The sequence below is a fragment of the Dioscorea cayenensis genome, chromosome 5 (assembly GCF_009730915.1).
Source record: "Dioscorea cayenensis subsp. rotundata cultivar TDr96_F1 chromosome 5, TDr96_F1_v2_PseudoChromosome.rev07_lg8_w22 25.fasta, whole genome shotgun sequence".
NCBI classification, from domain to species: Eukaryota; Viridiplantae; Streptophyta; class Magnoliopsida; order Dioscoreales; family Dioscoreaceae; genus Dioscorea; species Dioscorea cayenensis.
In genome coordinates this window covers 22,028,440-22,046,808 of record NC_052475.1, presented here as the reverse complement: position 1 = coordinate 22,046,808, position 18,369 = coordinate 22,028,440, and the positions used below count along the sequence as shown (strand labels likewise).

Genomic DNA, 18,369 nt, shown 5'->3' with positions numbered 1-18,369 from the left:
AAACTAGGATAGCAACAGACCTTGACAAGGTTTTCTTGTCATCAACTTTAGATCAATGTCATGTCTAAAACATTCATAGCCATATGTTTTTGGACTAGCAACATTTAATTAAGTAAAATTTTTTATTTTTGTATTTTTGGCTTTATCTTTTCCTTTTCATCTAGCAAAACTTTGTTGTTGATGAAGCATAGAATCCAGATATCCACATCAAACATGATTATTTGGCATGGTCTAGTGCTTGTTCTTTAAGATTATGGTTTCTTGAATTTTAGTATTTTGAGTATTTTGGTAATTTCATAATTTGGCCTGCATAAGTGTACCAAGACTGTTGCTTAAATTTTTTGATTTTTAATTTTATTTCAAGTATGATTTTATTAAGTATGTTTTGAAGTTTAGATAAGTCATATTTGTTTTCTTATTTAGGTAAATACTTGTATAGCTGCATTGAAACTTTAATTGGATAGTCCTTTTGATTTAATATTTGAAAGTCCTATGATCTTTTCTAAGAAGCAATAGGAATGAATGACATAACGAGGGTTGTTTTAGCTGTATCTAGAGGTGGGCACGGGCCGGATAACCGGACCTGGCGGGCCCGACCCGCCGGGTCCGGTTCACCGGCCCACTGACCCGGACCCGGCCCGGCTAGGTTTAGAACCCGGCTGGCAAGTTGGCCCGGGGGGGCCGGGCCAAACCGGTGGGCCAACCCGCCGGGTTGGGCCCGGGGTCGGCCCGCAGCTTGGGCCCGGCGGGCCGGGTCGTGGCCCACCTTAAAAAAAATTAAAAAAATTTAAACAAAATACAGAAAATTCAGAAAAAATGAGAAAAAAATGAGAAAATGTGTGAAAATTCAAGAAAAAATTCAGAAAATTTCATAGAAAAAAATGAATTAATTAAGACCCCAAAAATGAAGACCACAAGTTTCCAAGTAATAAGAGATGTCCCACGTATTACACTAAATTTCACTAAAAATTTAAATTACACTAAATTTGAAAATAAATGGCTTGGACTTAATTCGTTTACATGCCGAATCAAGTTGCCTACGTATCCTCCTGAGTGTAAGAGGAATCAAAGCCGACGTAGTTCTATTACACATTATAATCGGTCACCCACTTACTTAATCGGTACCATCTAGGTCTTGGTCGGACTTAATGACTGTCGAGCCAGGTGTGCTCATCATGTTATCTGTGTAGAAGAAATCACTAGCATCTGAACTTCCTTCTTCTGCTTCTTGTTGACTTGAAATAATTAAACTCCAAGAATCCAAATAATATGCCTTGAGAGAGTGAAATTAAGAGAGAATGAAAGTAGGAGATTAAGAGAGCATGAGAGTAGAGAGTTGGGAAAGAGTAATAATTGGTAAAAAGTAAATAATAGTGGGGTGGGGGTATATATAGAAATTTATAAGAATTTTAAGAAAAAATGAATTTCTGAAAATTTAAAATTTGAAATTAAAAAAAAAAAAAAAATGGCCCTGTGATTTTTGAAATTCAAAAATCACAGCCGTTGGCTTCAACGGCTATGAATATTTGAATTCATAGCCGTTGAAGGCCAGCTGGGCTTCAACGGGCCCAACCCGCCAGGTTGACCCGGCGGGTTGGGAACTGGGTTGCAACCCGGTTTTAATTAGGGCCGGGCCCGGCGGGTTGGCCCGCCGGGCCACGGGTTGGAAGAAGCCCAACCCGTAACCGGCCCGTCTACAGTACGGGCCGATTACGGATCAATGACCCGGCGGGCCGGGCACGGGCCGGGCCGGGTTGCCGGACGGCCCGTGCCCACCTCTAGCTGTATCCTATCTTTGAGGTTGTGACTACCTTATTCTAAAGGTTTATTTATTTTGGTGAAATGAGGGATGCTAAGAAATAGGTTGACTTTCTTCACTTTGTCTTTTTTTTTATTATTTTTTTTTTATGAGGAAGTTAGAAAGTCCTGTTTTACCTTACTTCCGCATTCTTGAACTTCAATCCAAAGTTTTTTGAAGTAGGGAAAAATGACAATCTCTATAAACTCTTTACTCCTTTTTGTCACCCTTCCTCCAAAACAAATGTTGTAAGTGAGACTACATCTCGAATTCACCTCACTACATCAAAGTGACACTCCATCTTATTTTCCTACTTTCTTTACTCCAACACAAATAAACACACCCAAAGCGTTTTTGCTTCAAAACCCACTATTAGATAACCTTCACCACCTCTAACAAAACACTTTTGAACATAAGCAGATTTTGGAGGGCTTTCTTCTTGAATATTTAAATTTTTTTATGAATTAATATTTAAAAGTTATTAATATTAATAAACACACTGCCTAAAATGTTATTGATATTAATAAACATTGTATTAATTTATTCTTAAAATATTTATTTTATTAATATTATTAAATCAAAATTCAGGTTAAGTTCAATTAAAGGTTTTCACTCCAAAACAAATTCAAGCAATAAAATCCTAGACCCAATTTAGCTCAAGCTATTTTAACACTGTCTAAATTGCTTAAGTTATCTTGCTTTAGTGACATATCTTAAGGTTTTACTCCAATCATTCTTGTATGAAAATTTGTTTTGTTCAATTTGCCCCACAACTACCTGTTTATACTTCTCATCATGCTTAAACAAGCTTTTGTAATTTTTGGATTTTTAAATTTATAAATTTTTGTAGTTGACAGCCAATAGTTACAGTGCACAATGAAAGCACATATATAGGGTTTGAAAATGTGGGGGAAAAAACTAGTCTTAGTGAGTATTATCACTTGATAACAAACAAGGTTCCTGATTTTTTGATTTCCCATGAACACAAATGGCATTTGAGATTGATTTGATATATTCTGTCAAACTAGGTTCAAACTAGGATTTATTAAAATCAAGAAGTTGCAAAAGTTATTGTTGTTTTAGAATTATGATTATGATTATTATTGTTATTAATATTGCATTACAGGGTGGATAAGCTGAAACATATTCTGTTTTGGCTCACAGGTCACTTGAGCTGGCTTTGCTAAGCTTTAGAGGAGGGCAGCCTTGCTCCTTAAATGCACTTTAAATAATACCAACAATAGTTGTGATCCCTATTGAGATTGATTTCACTTAAAAATTAAAAAAAGAAATCCCAAAATATATTGTTTCCATTTAGATCTCGTTCTGTAATTTGATTAGCTTCATGATTTTAATTTTAAAGGGGTTGGTTCTTATTCCATCAATTTGTCACTTTGGAGACATCAATTAATGTTTATTGACATTTGCCAGTAGATTTTTTATAAAGAAATTTAAGTCCCTGCCATCAAATTTAATCTTGTTGGCTTTCGAGTTCCTGGTTGCCTTGCTGTTCAAACTAAACGACCTGTGAGGCCTGCAGAATCTTTTTGTTATTCCAACAATTATTCTATAAAAAATATGTAAATTTTTTATGTACTGGTGGCACATATGTTGTGATTTGTTTCATGGTTGTGGTCATCTTTTTCTGTATCAAATATTATCTCTATGCTATAAATCAGAAGATTTTAATAGGTCGTCAAATTTGTTCAGTACCCTCAGCTAAACATAATGCAAATATGCAGATAGTGAATGTGCTCGTAAATAGTCAGAGTAACAATCGTAGGATGCTTGTCTATTGTGAGAATCATAATCAGGTATGATATCTAGTTTTTCCTTTTGCATTTTATCAGAATCATTTATTGATTTGAATTTTGTCTTGTTTTCAATTTCCAAATCACTGGAGTTAATTTCCTAAAATAAAAAAAAAGTCAATGAGTAGGTATGCGATCGTTTAATTTGTGCACCCTCAGACAAGTTTTGGAAGGTGTTGTAAATTTTGCATTTATATGTTCTTTTGCCATTGGAAATTATTTTCTTTTGTTTTCTTTGTATTTACATTCAAGTTAATTCTATCTTGGTGAGTGCGCATTTGTTTCTATTCAATAATTTCTGAATGATGTTTTTATGATGCTAACTTCCTCTGTTTGCTTTTTGGTTTTAACCATGATTTTCAAATGTTAAACTTTAGGTGACTCATATCTTCAGTTTGTTGCTCCATACATTTGTTGCATAATTTATTTAGTTTTTGCATAGAAGTAATTGCTTGATTGTCTTCTGTTTTATGCACAAAATTGTTTAATCACTTTTGAGCATACTATGCCAGTCCATATCTGGAGGAAGATCATTTGCGGAAATTTTATTCGGTAATAACAATCAGAATTTCATTGGCTTGGAAGATTTTGAATTTAGAGGTTCCTCACTACACAAGGTATTATGTTTTACATTGTTTTATTCTTCTTTCGATCAGCATTTTCATTTTCTGATGATTAAATTTCTTTATTAAAACACTTACATATTTCATATTAGAGCACTAAAAATTGATCATACAAGACAAGACAAGATCAAAATCTTAACCAGTAAAAATGTGGAACAAACCTGGATCAATGAAGAGACACAACCTGCATGGCACAATAGTAGATAGCTGTGTCAGGCATTATGTGTCTTGTGCTGGAAAGCGTGCATCTCGATCATTGTTCTTTTGCATCTCATGCTCAACACTTGCATCCTATTCAACTTTTTTTTTGTAGCTATTGATATTGATCATTCTTCAGGATCACAGAGAAAAAGATTGTTTGACATATTTCTTGATTTCATGAAACTAGGTATTACTAAAGAAATTCCATATCAGGGTGGTAGAAGGGCCCTAATATCTGAATATTGTTAGCTAATCTTTGCTATTGTATAATAGAAATTGGGAGAATGTTGAAGGCTTGCCATTTCTAGTTATGGACTCGTTTTATAAACGTTAGTTATGTTCTGCTTTTTCTTCACTGAAAACCTGAAATGTTGGTAATGTGCAAGTAGTTATTCTATCATTTTTATTTTCTCATTGCACCTCAGCCTCCATTTATAGATTCATGGAGCCAGTTAATGTTTGTATTTCTCCCACATGTCATTTTTCTTTCATTATATTTTTATATATAGAACTTGTGACTGCATACCAAGAGATGATCTAGAAGAAGAAATAAAATAAAATAAAATAACTAATGGCCATTTTTTCTCAGATGATCAGATTGATTTCATTTTCAATTGGTGGATCTGCTTATCTCAATTTTATGGGAAATGAATTTGGACATCCAAATGTAAGACATCTTTTCCACCATATCCCTTCTTTACCTAGTGTTCATGGTTTTAGTGGTGCTCAAGTTCTTTGGTTGTGGTTTAATAATTGCAAAATCTTTTGATCTTTTACAGAGAGTTGAGTTCCCAATGGAAAGCAACAACTACTCATTTGCTTTTGCCAATCGTAAATGGGATCTCTTGAAGGATAAGGGATTGCACATGGGCCTATTTAACTTTGATAAGGTATGAACCCTTGATTTGAATTTCTTACTAAAATGTGTGAAGCCTTTGGAGCTTTGGCCATTTTATCAACTTATTAAAATTCTTGAGAAGTGAATTACGACTTGCCATACAAGACCTTGTAAGTGGTAACTGTTTCTAATATCATTACATGAAATAGTAGAAGTTGAAAATTTTAACTTAATAATTTATTATCATCTTAATTTTGTTTATGACTCTTTTCTTGGGTATTCATAGATAATACCTAGAATTTTATATCACAGGCAGTTAAGACGGGAGCATTTAGCTCTTCTTAGAGGTGTAAGAGTGAGTTTTACAAACAACCACTATGTACATTATCTAATCTTGACTTGATGTGATCTCTTGATCACATAGATTTTGGAGAACACACAAAACACCCAGGCACCCTGAAGTTGATGATAAGCTTGTACATTTGATAGAATTTACTGTTTGTCATTGGTCTGGCCAACTATTTTAAAAATTTTGACCAATTCTGATAATGACAACTTTCCAAATGCATAGCTATTTTCCCCCACTTCCAAGTGTTATATGTTTTTTTTTTGGTGCAGGAGATGATGAAGTTAGACGAAAAGGAACAAATACTTTCCCGAAATCCATCAACTGTGCATCATGTAGATGACTCAAAAATGGTATGATTCATGTTACTTCAGTTAGTTCCTTTTTCCGGTGGGTTTTTATGATCCCATTCAAGAAATAAGCTGTTAGGGATTTATAAGTATGTTGCTATGCTCAACTTAGAGAACTGATGATTTTTTGTTAATCTAGTCAGTAGATTTAGTATTCAGTGAAAAGGAGGGACACCATTATAGATGTCAAGGTGTGATAGTCAGCCATACATTTCTCTACATGGAAGATCTGCTATTGCCTAGAACTCACTTAATGCTTGGTTGGAACTTGTTATGAAATGGGGATGTGATAAGTAACTTATATTGTGTAACTTAAACTATTATTAACAGCATTTTTTGAAAATGTAGATATCTTAATACAAGCAGATGTATTTGGAGAAATCATCTTAAAACCAAAAATTGACAATAGACATTGTTTCTCATCATTTTTTTTTTCCATTTTTTTATATTTTTATAATTTATTAGACTATTTTCTGGCATTTATAGTTAATTTTGAAGTTTATTAACTGTCAATAATTTAAATCTAGAGCCATGCCTGATGGCAGCGTGGGGTGAGGTTTTCATATAATCATGTCATAAGGAGAAGACACTTTCTCACTTCAGGCCATTCGAAAGCCAATATATGTTTTTGCAAGCATAATATCTTTGGAACCTGAATTTTCTATGAAATACTATGCTGACTGGAAAGTTGTAAATTTTATTTAGGGTATTTCTTTTTTGGTTCATTACCATTTCTCAAACCGCTGGCTTTATTCTATATTACATAGTCTTAGGAGCCAATCCACCTTCAACCTAGAGATTTGATAGGTGAGTCGACCTTGAACACGACCTTTGGGGTTTATTGAATCACGCAATAATGTCTTTCACACAATGACAGAATGATCCCTGTGTCTTCATATCAGTACCTTGTCTTGTATATCGTTAGCAGTAGAAACTTCTTGAAAGGCCCAAGGGGATGTCTTACTGATGAACAAGGTTTCATTATATTTATGAAATCCATATACCAAATATTAAATATATATAAGGTTGAGTGTTAAGGCAATTAAATTATTCCAAATTCTCATACCAAGTGATGTTCAGAACATGTTGATATCACAGTATACTTGCATATTTTATACCCGCAATTTTTATATTCATCTATGCATGTGCTACATCTTTAATTCATGTTTGAGAAGATAATTGACTTAGATTTTTGGGCTTGGCAGGTGATATCCTATATTAGAGGACGTCTTCTCTTTGTTTTTAATTTTCATCCTGAGAAGTCCTATGAAAATTATAGTATAGGAGTAGAAGAAGCTGGTGAATATATGGTAAGTTGCTTTTGTGTGGTTGAGTTTTGATGGTTTCTGAAGTTTTGCATACACTAATCCTGTGACATTTCAATAAAATTTGATGTGTTAATTTTCTAATAGGTGAGCTTTACTACTGAGCAATTACCATTTTCTTTTGTAATGGCAGTATGTTCATTTATTAAGAGCTAATGAAAATAAATAATATTTCTGTATGTTACTTTGGAGAGTATTCCTGTGCTTGACCACTGAATCAAACAATTATATCATGTCTGACTTCTGTGATGGTGGAACTTTGTAATGGCTTGGCACTTTCTATTCCTCTGCTGCTAAATGCTCTTAGGTTTTTACTACCACTTTCGGAGCTACATTGTCCATAGAATGTTGTGTACTTAAATACGATATGATTATATTTCTTGCCAATCTCATGGTCCAGTTGGTTTTTTTATCCTGCTAGTTGAATCAAAATCGTTGTTAACTGGGTGAGAAAAGCCTGAAATGTTTTCATCCAAAATAATCTACCAGTGTAATTGAGGTTGTTGTCATTTCCCTATTTGAAGGCATCTGAGGGAAAATGTGGCTCTGATGACAGATAATGAGGATGACATGGGAAGAAAGAAGACTATCTTCCAATAGCCCTTTTAATCTGCAACAGATGATAAAAATGAGAACAATTCAAGATGTTGAGTTTCTATGGATAATATGATTTAGTTCATGTACACAATTTCACCTTTATTCATACCTCAAAGCAAATCCTAAATCTAGTGGCTAAGTAGAAAATAAGTGAATAGCAAAATACAATAGATAGATACTTGATTAAACCTTGCTACTCTTGGAATCATCCAAACTTGACTCGAACACAAGCCTATTCTTATCATCAGCGGTCAGGGTATTGACAATAGTAGGTGGATAGCAAATTTTAGACCATTTAGACTACAGTATGCACCTGTCATAACAGTCTTGATCAAAGGCTATAAAATTGGTTTTTTTTTTCTTCCTGGACTCCATTACCAAATCTGGTGTGAACTGTTCTATGCCAGATAATGTATAATTATAAATGTGCACACTAGCAAAAAAAAAAACATATCATCACTTTGCATCATTGTCGGAAGTTTGTATTTGATCCTGAGCAGTTAATTATGTGAGCCACACACTAAACAACTTAGATGACACTTATAATTGCAACTTAAATATGTATCTATGATAATTTTGGAAATTGCTTAGACACTGTCCACGTTCCACTGCAATAAAATTAGTGTTTTCATGCTGAAAGATGGATCTTGTGTGATTAACTTGAACTCATTTATTTTTTGCTTCAACTTGTGTTGACAGGTGATACTGAACACCGATGACGTGAGCTTTGGTGGGCGAGGAGTAATCCAGAGTGATCAAAATCTCAAAAAGACAAGTTCAAAAAGGTCCTTAATGCGTTATTTCCAGTTATTGTCATTTAGTCATGGCATTGTTATAAGTGATGGCTTACAATTCTTCCAATATTTGCATTTGATGTTTAGTAATTTTTCTTTTTCTTTTTAATTTCAGAACTGATGGTTACCGGAATTCCTTGGAGGTTACTTTGCCTTCTAGAAGTGCGCAGGTTGGTATTATTGCTAGTTTTTTGTGGTAAGAGATTTAAGGTGCATGATATGTTCGGTGCCTATGCTGAATTCTATAATGTGCCAGGTATATAAATTAACTCGTATCCTGAGAATATAAATCCGTGTTACGTCAAGCAAAAGCAAGATCTTTTGGATACGTGTTTCAAACTGTTCTAGCAGTTCGAATTCTTCACTTGGAACCAGGTAAACTAATGTGTGTTCAAGCCTCCAATACATTGTATCATTTCCCCTGTATTAAACATGAATCTGTAGGCAATGTGACATTAGTGAGGTTGATTTCCTGGAGCAACCCCTAATCTGGCAAGCAGTTAAGTAATTGGTGATACAGCTTCCGGAACTGCTATAAGATGTGTATCAGCTGCTTATGCATGATGGATGATCTTACTGGCGGAATTTAGCTGGAGGCATTTAGCTTTTGTCTGGAGCTGGAAGCAGATGTGTTGCCTTTGTACTGAGAGTAATCAACTGTGCTTAAAATTCTTCTGTAAGAATAATTCAATGTCCAAACATTTTAATTATCTTCATCATCTTTATGCTATCTATTTAATTAATGATACCCAGCCTGATAAGACTCTTTTACATTTTTTATTTTTCACTCTCTTTACCCTTGGATTTTACAAGAATTAGTAGAATTTTATTGTCCGGTAAACGATCTACATACTATAATAGCATAAATTCATGGCAATGGAATGCATTTGGGATTTCTATTAAGTTACTGATTTTGAATATAAGGTAATGAAAGTATGTAATTTATTGTCTTTTAAACCGCAAATAAGGGTGTACAATTTTCTATTTCCCAAACCATATTCTATTGGAGATATTCAAATCATAAGTGATTCGTGTGTATATAATGTGTATGTATGTACATTCATAGGAATAATATGCTAATTGTCTGTATGTACTCTTGAAAATTTTTCTGTACTACCTTCCTATCAAACCTATTTTGATATAATGCAAAAATGAAATTAATATTTTTTTTAATAATATTTGACAAGCATTTTTTTTTAATGAATATAAACAGTATCAACAGTACTGGAATCTGGATGTACAGTATATGTATATTATAAAAATAATATAAAAATTTCGGATAAATAGTGTATGAACAGTATAATACTGTCGGGGAGAGATTTGTACCCATGACCTCTTTTTATACTTTGGTGCCATACCATTGGGTTATCTAATGATTGACAAAATGAAATTAATATTGTTCATTGCTAAAGCATAACTTAGGAATATAAAATTTAAATATTATCCCTTTAATTTTTAAAATAATAAAATGCAGTAGTTTTATTAAATTTATATTATGTTGGTCAATTGGAGAATGAAAGTTGAATTTTCCATTACCTAACGCATCCGGACAATTTCAATCCTTTGAAAGTCAAAACGACAATTGGGAATATTTTCATAGTTAACGTAGGTAACTTTAAAATTTTGCAGACCAATGAGACACTTTTAGAGGCATTAATTTTCAGCTCAAGAAACCTTATATATATATATATATATATATGCATGCATGCATGTATATATGTATGTATGTATATGCACAAGTTCATGGTTTGGCTCATTCAATCTCTTGAATTAAGCTTTTGTAGCTGGTTTAACAAAAGTGGGAGCAATCTTTCAAATGAAGCTGTTTAAGTAACCATGCACAGAAGCCAACTTAATTTCCTGGTAAAACGGTAATGTAAATTATATATATATATATATATATATTTATATATTATGTTTTTTTAAATCCATAACTTTTTCAAGGTTCATTTACAAGCCTAATCAACCATCATTTTAATTATCATAATTTGCTATTCCTTTCATCACCTGAATCATCCCTTATTCAAAATATTGGCATTTATCTAACACATCAATGCTAAAACAATGTCACCTTGTGTGATCACATTATATATCACATTAGTTAATATAAAAACATGTTTAACATATATATTGTGAAATTAATGTGGATAAATTAATCACCCCTGTATACAGACATACATATATATATATACATATATATGTATATTGTGAAGATGATTAAATAAATTAAAATATTATAACAAAACTGTAATCACAACAACATTAAAAATAAAAAAAATTTGAAATAAACCATGAACAAAAAGTATGACAAACTTTGAGCAACCAACAACCCAGTTTATCATCATATTATTATTTCCAACAATCATATAATTAATCCATAAATCAAAATACAAATTAACTGCAACGTATGCATGCATGCATGCATGGCTTGCTAATTGCTTTGGTTTAATCAAGAACCATAACTACACATCCCATAACTACAATAAGCACCCTTAACACACTTACGCTTGCAACCTCCACAGTTCTTGGGATCATAAAAAACATTAACACAGTTCCCTCCACAACATGCCTCTCCATATTTGCACCTTCTTCCACACTTCCCACAATTAAAGCTATCAATCATAACATTAACACACGTTCTCCTGCAACAGTCTGGACCTGGACTTCCTCTTGCCCTGCAAACCCTGGGAAACTTATCACACGTCATGGGAAATCTTTGAGCACTGCCCAAAGCCATGAACAATGTCATCATTGTCCATATCATGAAGATGATGATGATGAAGGACTTGTTATTCATTGTCAAGTTGATGATAATATCTATGTACTAATGTTTTTCTTTTGTATTTTTTTTTTTTGGATGTTTGGGTGAAGAAGAGATGGGAGGTATTTATAGGATTGAAGAGAGAAATTAAGAGAGTTAATTATAATGGTAGGGTGATTAGCAATTTAGAGAAGGAATTCAGTTGGTTCAAGTAATAAGAGGAAGTTAGGCATTCCAATGGTATATAGTGGACTAGAGTTTTTTTAGACTGCTAAACTTGGGATGAGAATATTGTCATTCAATTAGATGCCGTGCATTTTCATTAATCCTTTTTGTTCAACTGGATCACATATTGCGTGTAAATTGCCACACTTATATTCACGGAAGAGAAAATTACTTGCAAACTCTTATAAGAGTGGGTAATTAATGCTAATATACCTACACTCATATAAGAATTATATTTGGTTAATTATATACTTCTCAAAATACTTTTATTTATTTATTTTATGATTGAAATCAGTTTGTCGATTAATTTTATAAAAATATGGATTGATTAATCTTGTGGTTTTATTCTTTAAGATAATTTTTTTAAATTGAAAACGTCTAAGATAAATGAAAAAAGAGGATAAATAATAGAATTTTTTTTTTCTCAATTTCTTTGGTCACAAAGCATCATTGTTAATTTCAAAAGTCATCTCCAAGAAAGCAAGATTTGGTAATAGGACAAATATTTCATTCTATTAGAAGAAAAAGTTGTAGTTGTCATCTATTAGTCAAAACGAAAGAAAAAAAGTTGTACGAAAATAGTGGGAACTTAGAATCATTAATTCGGCAATTATTAAAGCTTGAGAGGGACTAACTAGTTTGCATATTTAATGAGCAAACCATAAGATTAAGGAATTACCTTGTCTTTATTACTGAAGAGTGCTTTTAAGAAAATATTTATTTAATAAATTTAAGTACCATTTTTAAGGTTTGACTAAAAACTTAAATGAATGAGATTTATTTTAACGTATCACAGTCACTTTTAAGCAAAGTTCATGCAATAACTTAAAATAATATATATATATATATATATATATCTTAGTCTTTAATCCTATGATTTCTTAAGAGCGACAAGATTTAAACTAGTCCCGGCGGACGAATACTTTAAGCCCTACAAAAGAGTAGATCTATCATGGTAGGTGTTTTTTGTGTGACAAAAAAACTTAATCATTTGGGCTAACCCCTATCAGCAAAATTAATTTTATATTTTCAAACCAAACATTTATTAAATTATTCAAATTAAAATTATTAAAATTATATTTGTAATTAAAAAAAATGGCAGCTGAAGCTGTATATCAACAATTTAGATTTGATGAATGCGATGTCAAAAATTAGGCACAGATCTATGGACCTACCAACCACCTTTCTAAGAACTTGACTTGAATAAAATAAAATAAAATAAGTTTTGACATTAGAAAGCATGTTCTTTACAAAGTCAGCTACAAATGAAAACAGTAATACAATATTCAATATGTAGATAGATCATATAGATGTATTCATACTTAAATTATAATGTCGTTTGGCAAATGGCTCTATGAATGAAGAATTAATTAATTGGGTAATAATTAAATAGGTATATTCTCGATGCTTGATGCGCTAAATATATGCTACATGGAACTTAATTATGCAATCTTTTGAAAGTAAGACCCGTACATTAAGAGGAGGGAAAATTGCTTGGATTTTTTTTTGGATAAACCACATTTATTCAAAAACCAAAACGGTTACCTACCAAGGTGACAAACAAACAACGCCAATAGCGACGCAATCTAGCAAGGGTTGATACGACAAAATAATAAAAGCAAAACAAAGAGCAGAGTCCACTAGAAGTGGAACAACATAGAGAACAACTGAGCATAAAAATAAAAATAAGAGGTCCCTAGGGAACTCAAGAAGAAGACACTGCGAAACTAGCCTATACTAAGCTTGATCATCCGGGCGCCCCTTCTGGGTCTGTAAACTCCAGGCTTCTCTTGATTGCATATGCGGTCATGAGAATTATATTTTTTTATACGTACTATTTAAAATATATTTATTTATTTATCTATCTATTTTATATTTTATGAATGAAAATCAGTTTATAAATTTTAAAAAAATATGGATTGATTCATGTGGTTTTATTCTCTAAGATAAATGACAAAAAAAAAAGTAATAGATTTTGTTTTTTCAATTTCTTAGGTCACAAATTATTATTGTTTCAAAAGTCACCTCCAAGAAAGACTTGGCAATAGGACAAATATTTCATTAAATTAAAAGAAAAAAAGTTGTACAAACATGCTGATAAACAAATATTAAAGCTTCAAAAGGCCTACTAATTTGCATGTTTCACGCACAAATATTAGGATTAATGAATAATCACACTTTGTCTTTATTACTGAAGAGTCCGTTTAGAAAACCATCCATTCAATAAATTTAACTGTCATTTTTGAGGTTTGATAAAACTTAAATGAATGTAATTTATTTTAATGTATCACAATTATTTTTAAGCCAAGTTCATGTAAGTAGTGTAACCAAAAAACTTAATGAAATTGTGTATATACATATATCAGACTTTTTGGTTATTTAAGAAATGTAGTTCTAAACCAATTCAGGATGAGATACTAAGAGTATTATAAGAAATATACTCTCCCAATAATAAACAATATTTGATTTTTTTTTCAAACTAATATTTATTAAAATTTTAAAATTTATTTCTAACAAATTAAAAACTAAACATGGCAGTGATGTCAAAAATTAGGCACAATTCTATGGACTTATCGATCACCATTCTTACATCTTGACTTGAATAAAATTAGATAAAGAATGCCTTAAACAATAGTTTTGACATTAGAAAGCATGTTCTCTTAAAAGTCAGCTAAAATGAAAACAGTGATACAAGTAGTCAATGGATAGATAGATAGATAGATAGATAGATGCATTCAAACTTAATTATAATGTCATTTGGCAAAGATCTCTATGAATGAAGAATTAATTGAGTAACAAATAGCTAGGGATGGGCTTGATGTGCTAAGTACCTAACCAAATATGCTACATGGAACTTATGCAAGCTTCCAAAGTAAAGAATCACAACTTGGAAAAAAAGGGTATGAAGGATATGTAAACTCAATTGATGTATTTAATAATTACCTTGAACATGCATGCAACCAAATCCACATGTTTTCAATTTCCTTCTCATTGTTAGATTTTATATTTTTGGTACTAGTGGGCCCTATATGGGCTTTATATGGGCTTAGGGGTCTTACACCAAAAAATCTCAAGACTTAGTGGCTCAACCTCTATACCTATATATAAACCCATTACAATTCTATTACACAACCGATGTAGTACTATATTTCCAACACCTCCCTCAAGTTCAACTACGGTCGAACTTGCACTGACTCTGTACACCGTGATTTGTCTGCTTACTGGGGACTGTACACTACTTTGTGTCTCAGAGGTTCTACACACATGGACTTGTACACTACTTTGTGTCTCAGAGGTCTCTTTTTTTATCGGGATCATTTTTCTCGAGGGCTCGATACTAGTGTTAGATTTTTATATTTTTTTAGTACTAGTGGGCTTATATGGGACTTTTATATGAGACTTAGGGGTCTTACACCAAAAAGTCTCAAAACTTAGTGGCTCAACCTCTATACCTATATATAAACTCATTACAATTCTATTACACAACCGATGTGGTACTATATTTCCAACACTCATTTGGTCGAAGTTAAGCATATATATTTGTTTAAGAAAACATTAATAGCAAATTTTATTTAGAATAATCTAGAAGAGAGGCACATATAAAATGCAGCGAGTTATATATTAATTGTAGGTACATATTCTGAGAATTATACATGAAAAAAAATTACCATGTGCAAGTGAATTAATTGGTTAATACATACTGCTTCATTAATTAATTTGTTTGGTTATTCTGACTATATATATATGGACTTAGTTAAACAACTTTTTATTTCGAAAAAAAATTGTCTAATACTAGGAGGTTTGAGGCTTTGCTATTAGCTTGTTGTGATAAATTGTAATGATGTATCGATAAGATAATAGTGTTACTTAATTGAATATATATATATATATATATTCATTGTTCTACTCTCCTAAAATTTGCATTCAAATTATATAGCCAATTTGCTATTAATCGTACAACTTCCACTTAGAAATTATATTTTTATGTAAAAAAAATTAGTTTTGATTATCATTGAAAGAGGAATAATGTTAACTAAGATATATACATATATATATATATATATATATAAGGCAAGAGCTGAAACAACTCAAAGAGATATGCTTAATTAATTCGTGATTCAAACTTTTACCAGTTTTCTCCAGCTCCAATAAACACTTTAAACTTTAAAGTGGTGTCATTAACCATTTGAACCTAGTAATTTTGGTTAAATAAATATATTATTTAATAGTTAATTTACCCAGTACTTTAATAGAATTATAACTCTCATTTCCACAGCATATATATTCTTCCAAACTTTGGCATAATGTTCAACCTTTTTATTCTAATAAATGAAATTTATCTATTTTTTTTAAATATACCACCCTAGCGGAAACTTAGATAGCCTACTCACATAGGTCTGACAGTGGACACTGAAAATTACTAAAAGGATGATATTGGTATTAAAAATCAATTAATACTCATATTTATTATCAATAACTACTTCTTTCAAAGTCCTTCCATAATTACTGTATTTCAACAAAATTGTCAAGTTGGGAGCACACTCACATGGCTATAAAACCTCATTATTAATTACAGTAACCCTTAATAGACAACATATATATATATATATATATATGAACCCATATCCTCACAAATATATAATGGACAAAGTTAGGCCACTGTGAAAGAAACTAAAAACAATTAAAAGAAATAAATAAGAGGAGCCTAACTTTCAAAATAAACTAGTGAGGTGTGAACACCCCATGGAGTTCCATATTTTCAACTCTTCTAGTGCTTGTCCAAATATACATAATATCTATATGTACACATTTCCCTCTATAAAACAACTTCAGTTCTTTCCCTCTCTTTCAAAGTTTCAAACAAACCAAGATGGTCAAGATCAACACCATCATCATCATCATCAGCATCATTCTCATGCTGTCCATAATTACCATTTCCAATAGAGAAGAAGAAGAAGAAGAAGAAGAGCATAGACTTGGAGTTGTAAACCATTGGCTATCACATTACATGCCAAGGGTGAGCATGAAGTGCAATAAGGTTCCAAGAATTTGCCATGCAAAGGGAAGTCCAGGTCCTGATTGTTGTAAGAAGCATTGTGTGAATGTTTTGATAGATAATCTGAACTGTGGAGAGTGTGGGAGGAAGTGCAGGTATGGTCAGATTTGCTGCCATGGAAACTGTGTGAATATCATGTATGATGTTCATAACTGTGGTGGTTGCAAGATTAAGTGTAATAAGGCTGCATTTTGTAGATTTGGCATGTGCAACTATGCTTAGATCATCATATAATTAATCTCAACACTTCATTTTGTCTCTTTTAACTTCTTTTGGTTGATATATATATGTTTTTTTTTTCAAAGGTTGATATATATATTTATATGTGTGTGTATCTGTGACAATGACAAGATCAATAAATTTTTGTTTTTGTCTTGTTTGTTGTTATGAAATGTGATTTGATTGATTGAATGTTTTGGTGGTTTTGTTTTCAGAAAAGTTTCATGTATCTCAGGTGTGCATTATGCCCCCTTGTTTCTTTTTTTCCCGTAGCTGTTGTTTTTGTTAATTTCTTGCTTTCTGAAATTCTGTTTGTGTATTGATTTTTGTTTTGTTTTTTTTTATTTGTACTTATTTTTTTATTTTTAATAAATTAATAATTTATCTATTTTTTTATTGTTTTATTGGTTATTGAAGCTTTTGATGTAGTCTAAGTACTTCACATATTTTTGTGGCACTAAAGTTATATGGAACGTGATATAATTAAGAGTGATTCGATTGTTTTGAATAGTGTCAATTTTGTATTTAAAAAATAAAAACTCGAGTTATTATTTTGGAAAAAGTTATAATTTGAATTTCATGAGAGATGCTGGGGTATTCAATTTTTTAGTTTTTGTTTATATTATATATATATTTAAATATTGTTTTATGTATCATAAAAATATCGTATTAGACTGATTTTTATATTAAATATCTACTTTTATAGTCGATGGAGCATAATCTTTTTTAAGTTGTACTTATACCTAGTTTATATTTTAAAAATTTAAATTAATGTGGTTAGTTATTTTTTCAGTAACTCCAACACACGCATTATTCTTTCACTAAGTAATGAATCTTCTCATGTGTAATATTGATGAGACTAGCTTGTGAATGAAGGATTATTGATTTAATTAAATTTGATTAGTTATTTTAATAATTAGCCATTTTTATTTTAGATATATGGCAGCATACAAGAAAAAAAAAACATGATTTACATATCAAGGAAAAATCAATTATAATCTTTTAATTAACTATATATAACTATGAAAGGTTATCATGCATACCTTATATTATTGGATACGGTACATATATCAAAATCCCTATATATATACAATCAATTATATAAATAGACAATATCATTGATAGACAAAATATGATAGAAAGAATAAGTTGTGTTCATTAGACTGAAACCAACCCATATAAATACAATAATGATGTATACATGGGAGTATGTATACTTAAGGGTATGTACGTATAAATATATAGTATATAATAATATTATTACTCTAACACACCCCCTCACACTCATGGTGGGTCATAAATCAAGAGTTTGTCAACTAGAAACTGAAACCGAGAGACAGTATGTACTTTAGTAAAAAAATCAGCAAGTTGCTGTGTAGAGGCAACATAAGGAAGAAGAATACTGCCAGCAAGATAATGATGACG

The 18,369-nt window shown here is 31.6% G+C and overlaps 2 protein-coding genes across 4 annotated transcripts in view; one reads left to right on the top strand and one right to left on the bottom strand.

Annotated features, from left to right (window-relative positions):
- The window catches only part of LOC120261270 (1,4-alpha-glucan-branching enzyme 3, chloroplastic/amyloplastic), a 37,760-nt gene extending 28,334 nt beyond the window's left edge, over positions 1 to 9,426 (top strand). For 2 of the 3 annotated variants that reach the window (XR_005536583.1, XR_005536584.1), the window contains exons 13-22: positions 3,541 to 3,612; positions 4,122 to 4,226; positions 5,023 to 5,100; positions 5,213 to 5,323; positions 5,890 to 5,970; positions 7,173 to 7,277; positions 8,589 to 8,674; positions 8,799 to 8,853; positions 8,940 to 9,058; positions 9,128 to 9,426. Coding sequence is in view for 1 of the 3 variants with exons in the window: in XM_039269088.1 (XP_039125022.1) it covers positions 3,541 to 3,612; positions 4,122 to 4,226; positions 5,023 to 5,100; positions 5,213 to 5,323; positions 5,890 to 5,970; positions 7,173 to 7,277; positions 8,589 to 8,674; positions 8,799 to 8,853; positions 8,940 to 8,972 (726 nt within the window). In the remaining 2 variants the exon portion in view is untranslated. Of the gene's footprint in view, positions 1 to 3,540; positions 3,613 to 4,121; positions 4,227 to 5,022; positions 5,101 to 5,212; positions 5,324 to 5,889; positions 5,971 to 7,172; positions 7,278 to 8,588; positions 8,675 to 8,798; positions 8,854 to 8,939 lie in introns of all 3 variants that reach the window. The other variant, XM_039269088.1, reaches the window with a different exon arrangement.
- Positions 9,427 to 11,132: 1,706 nt separating this feature from the next.
- LOC120260115 (stigma-specific STIG1-like protein 1) lies at positions 11,133 to 11,435 on the bottom strand. Its single transcript, XM_039267555.1, has one exon. It carries the CDS (start codon positions 11,433 to 11,435, stop codon positions 11,133 to 11,135), a length of 303 nt encoding a protein of 100 aa, XP_039123489.1.
- Positions 11,436 to 18,369: the final 6,934 nt, after the last annotated feature.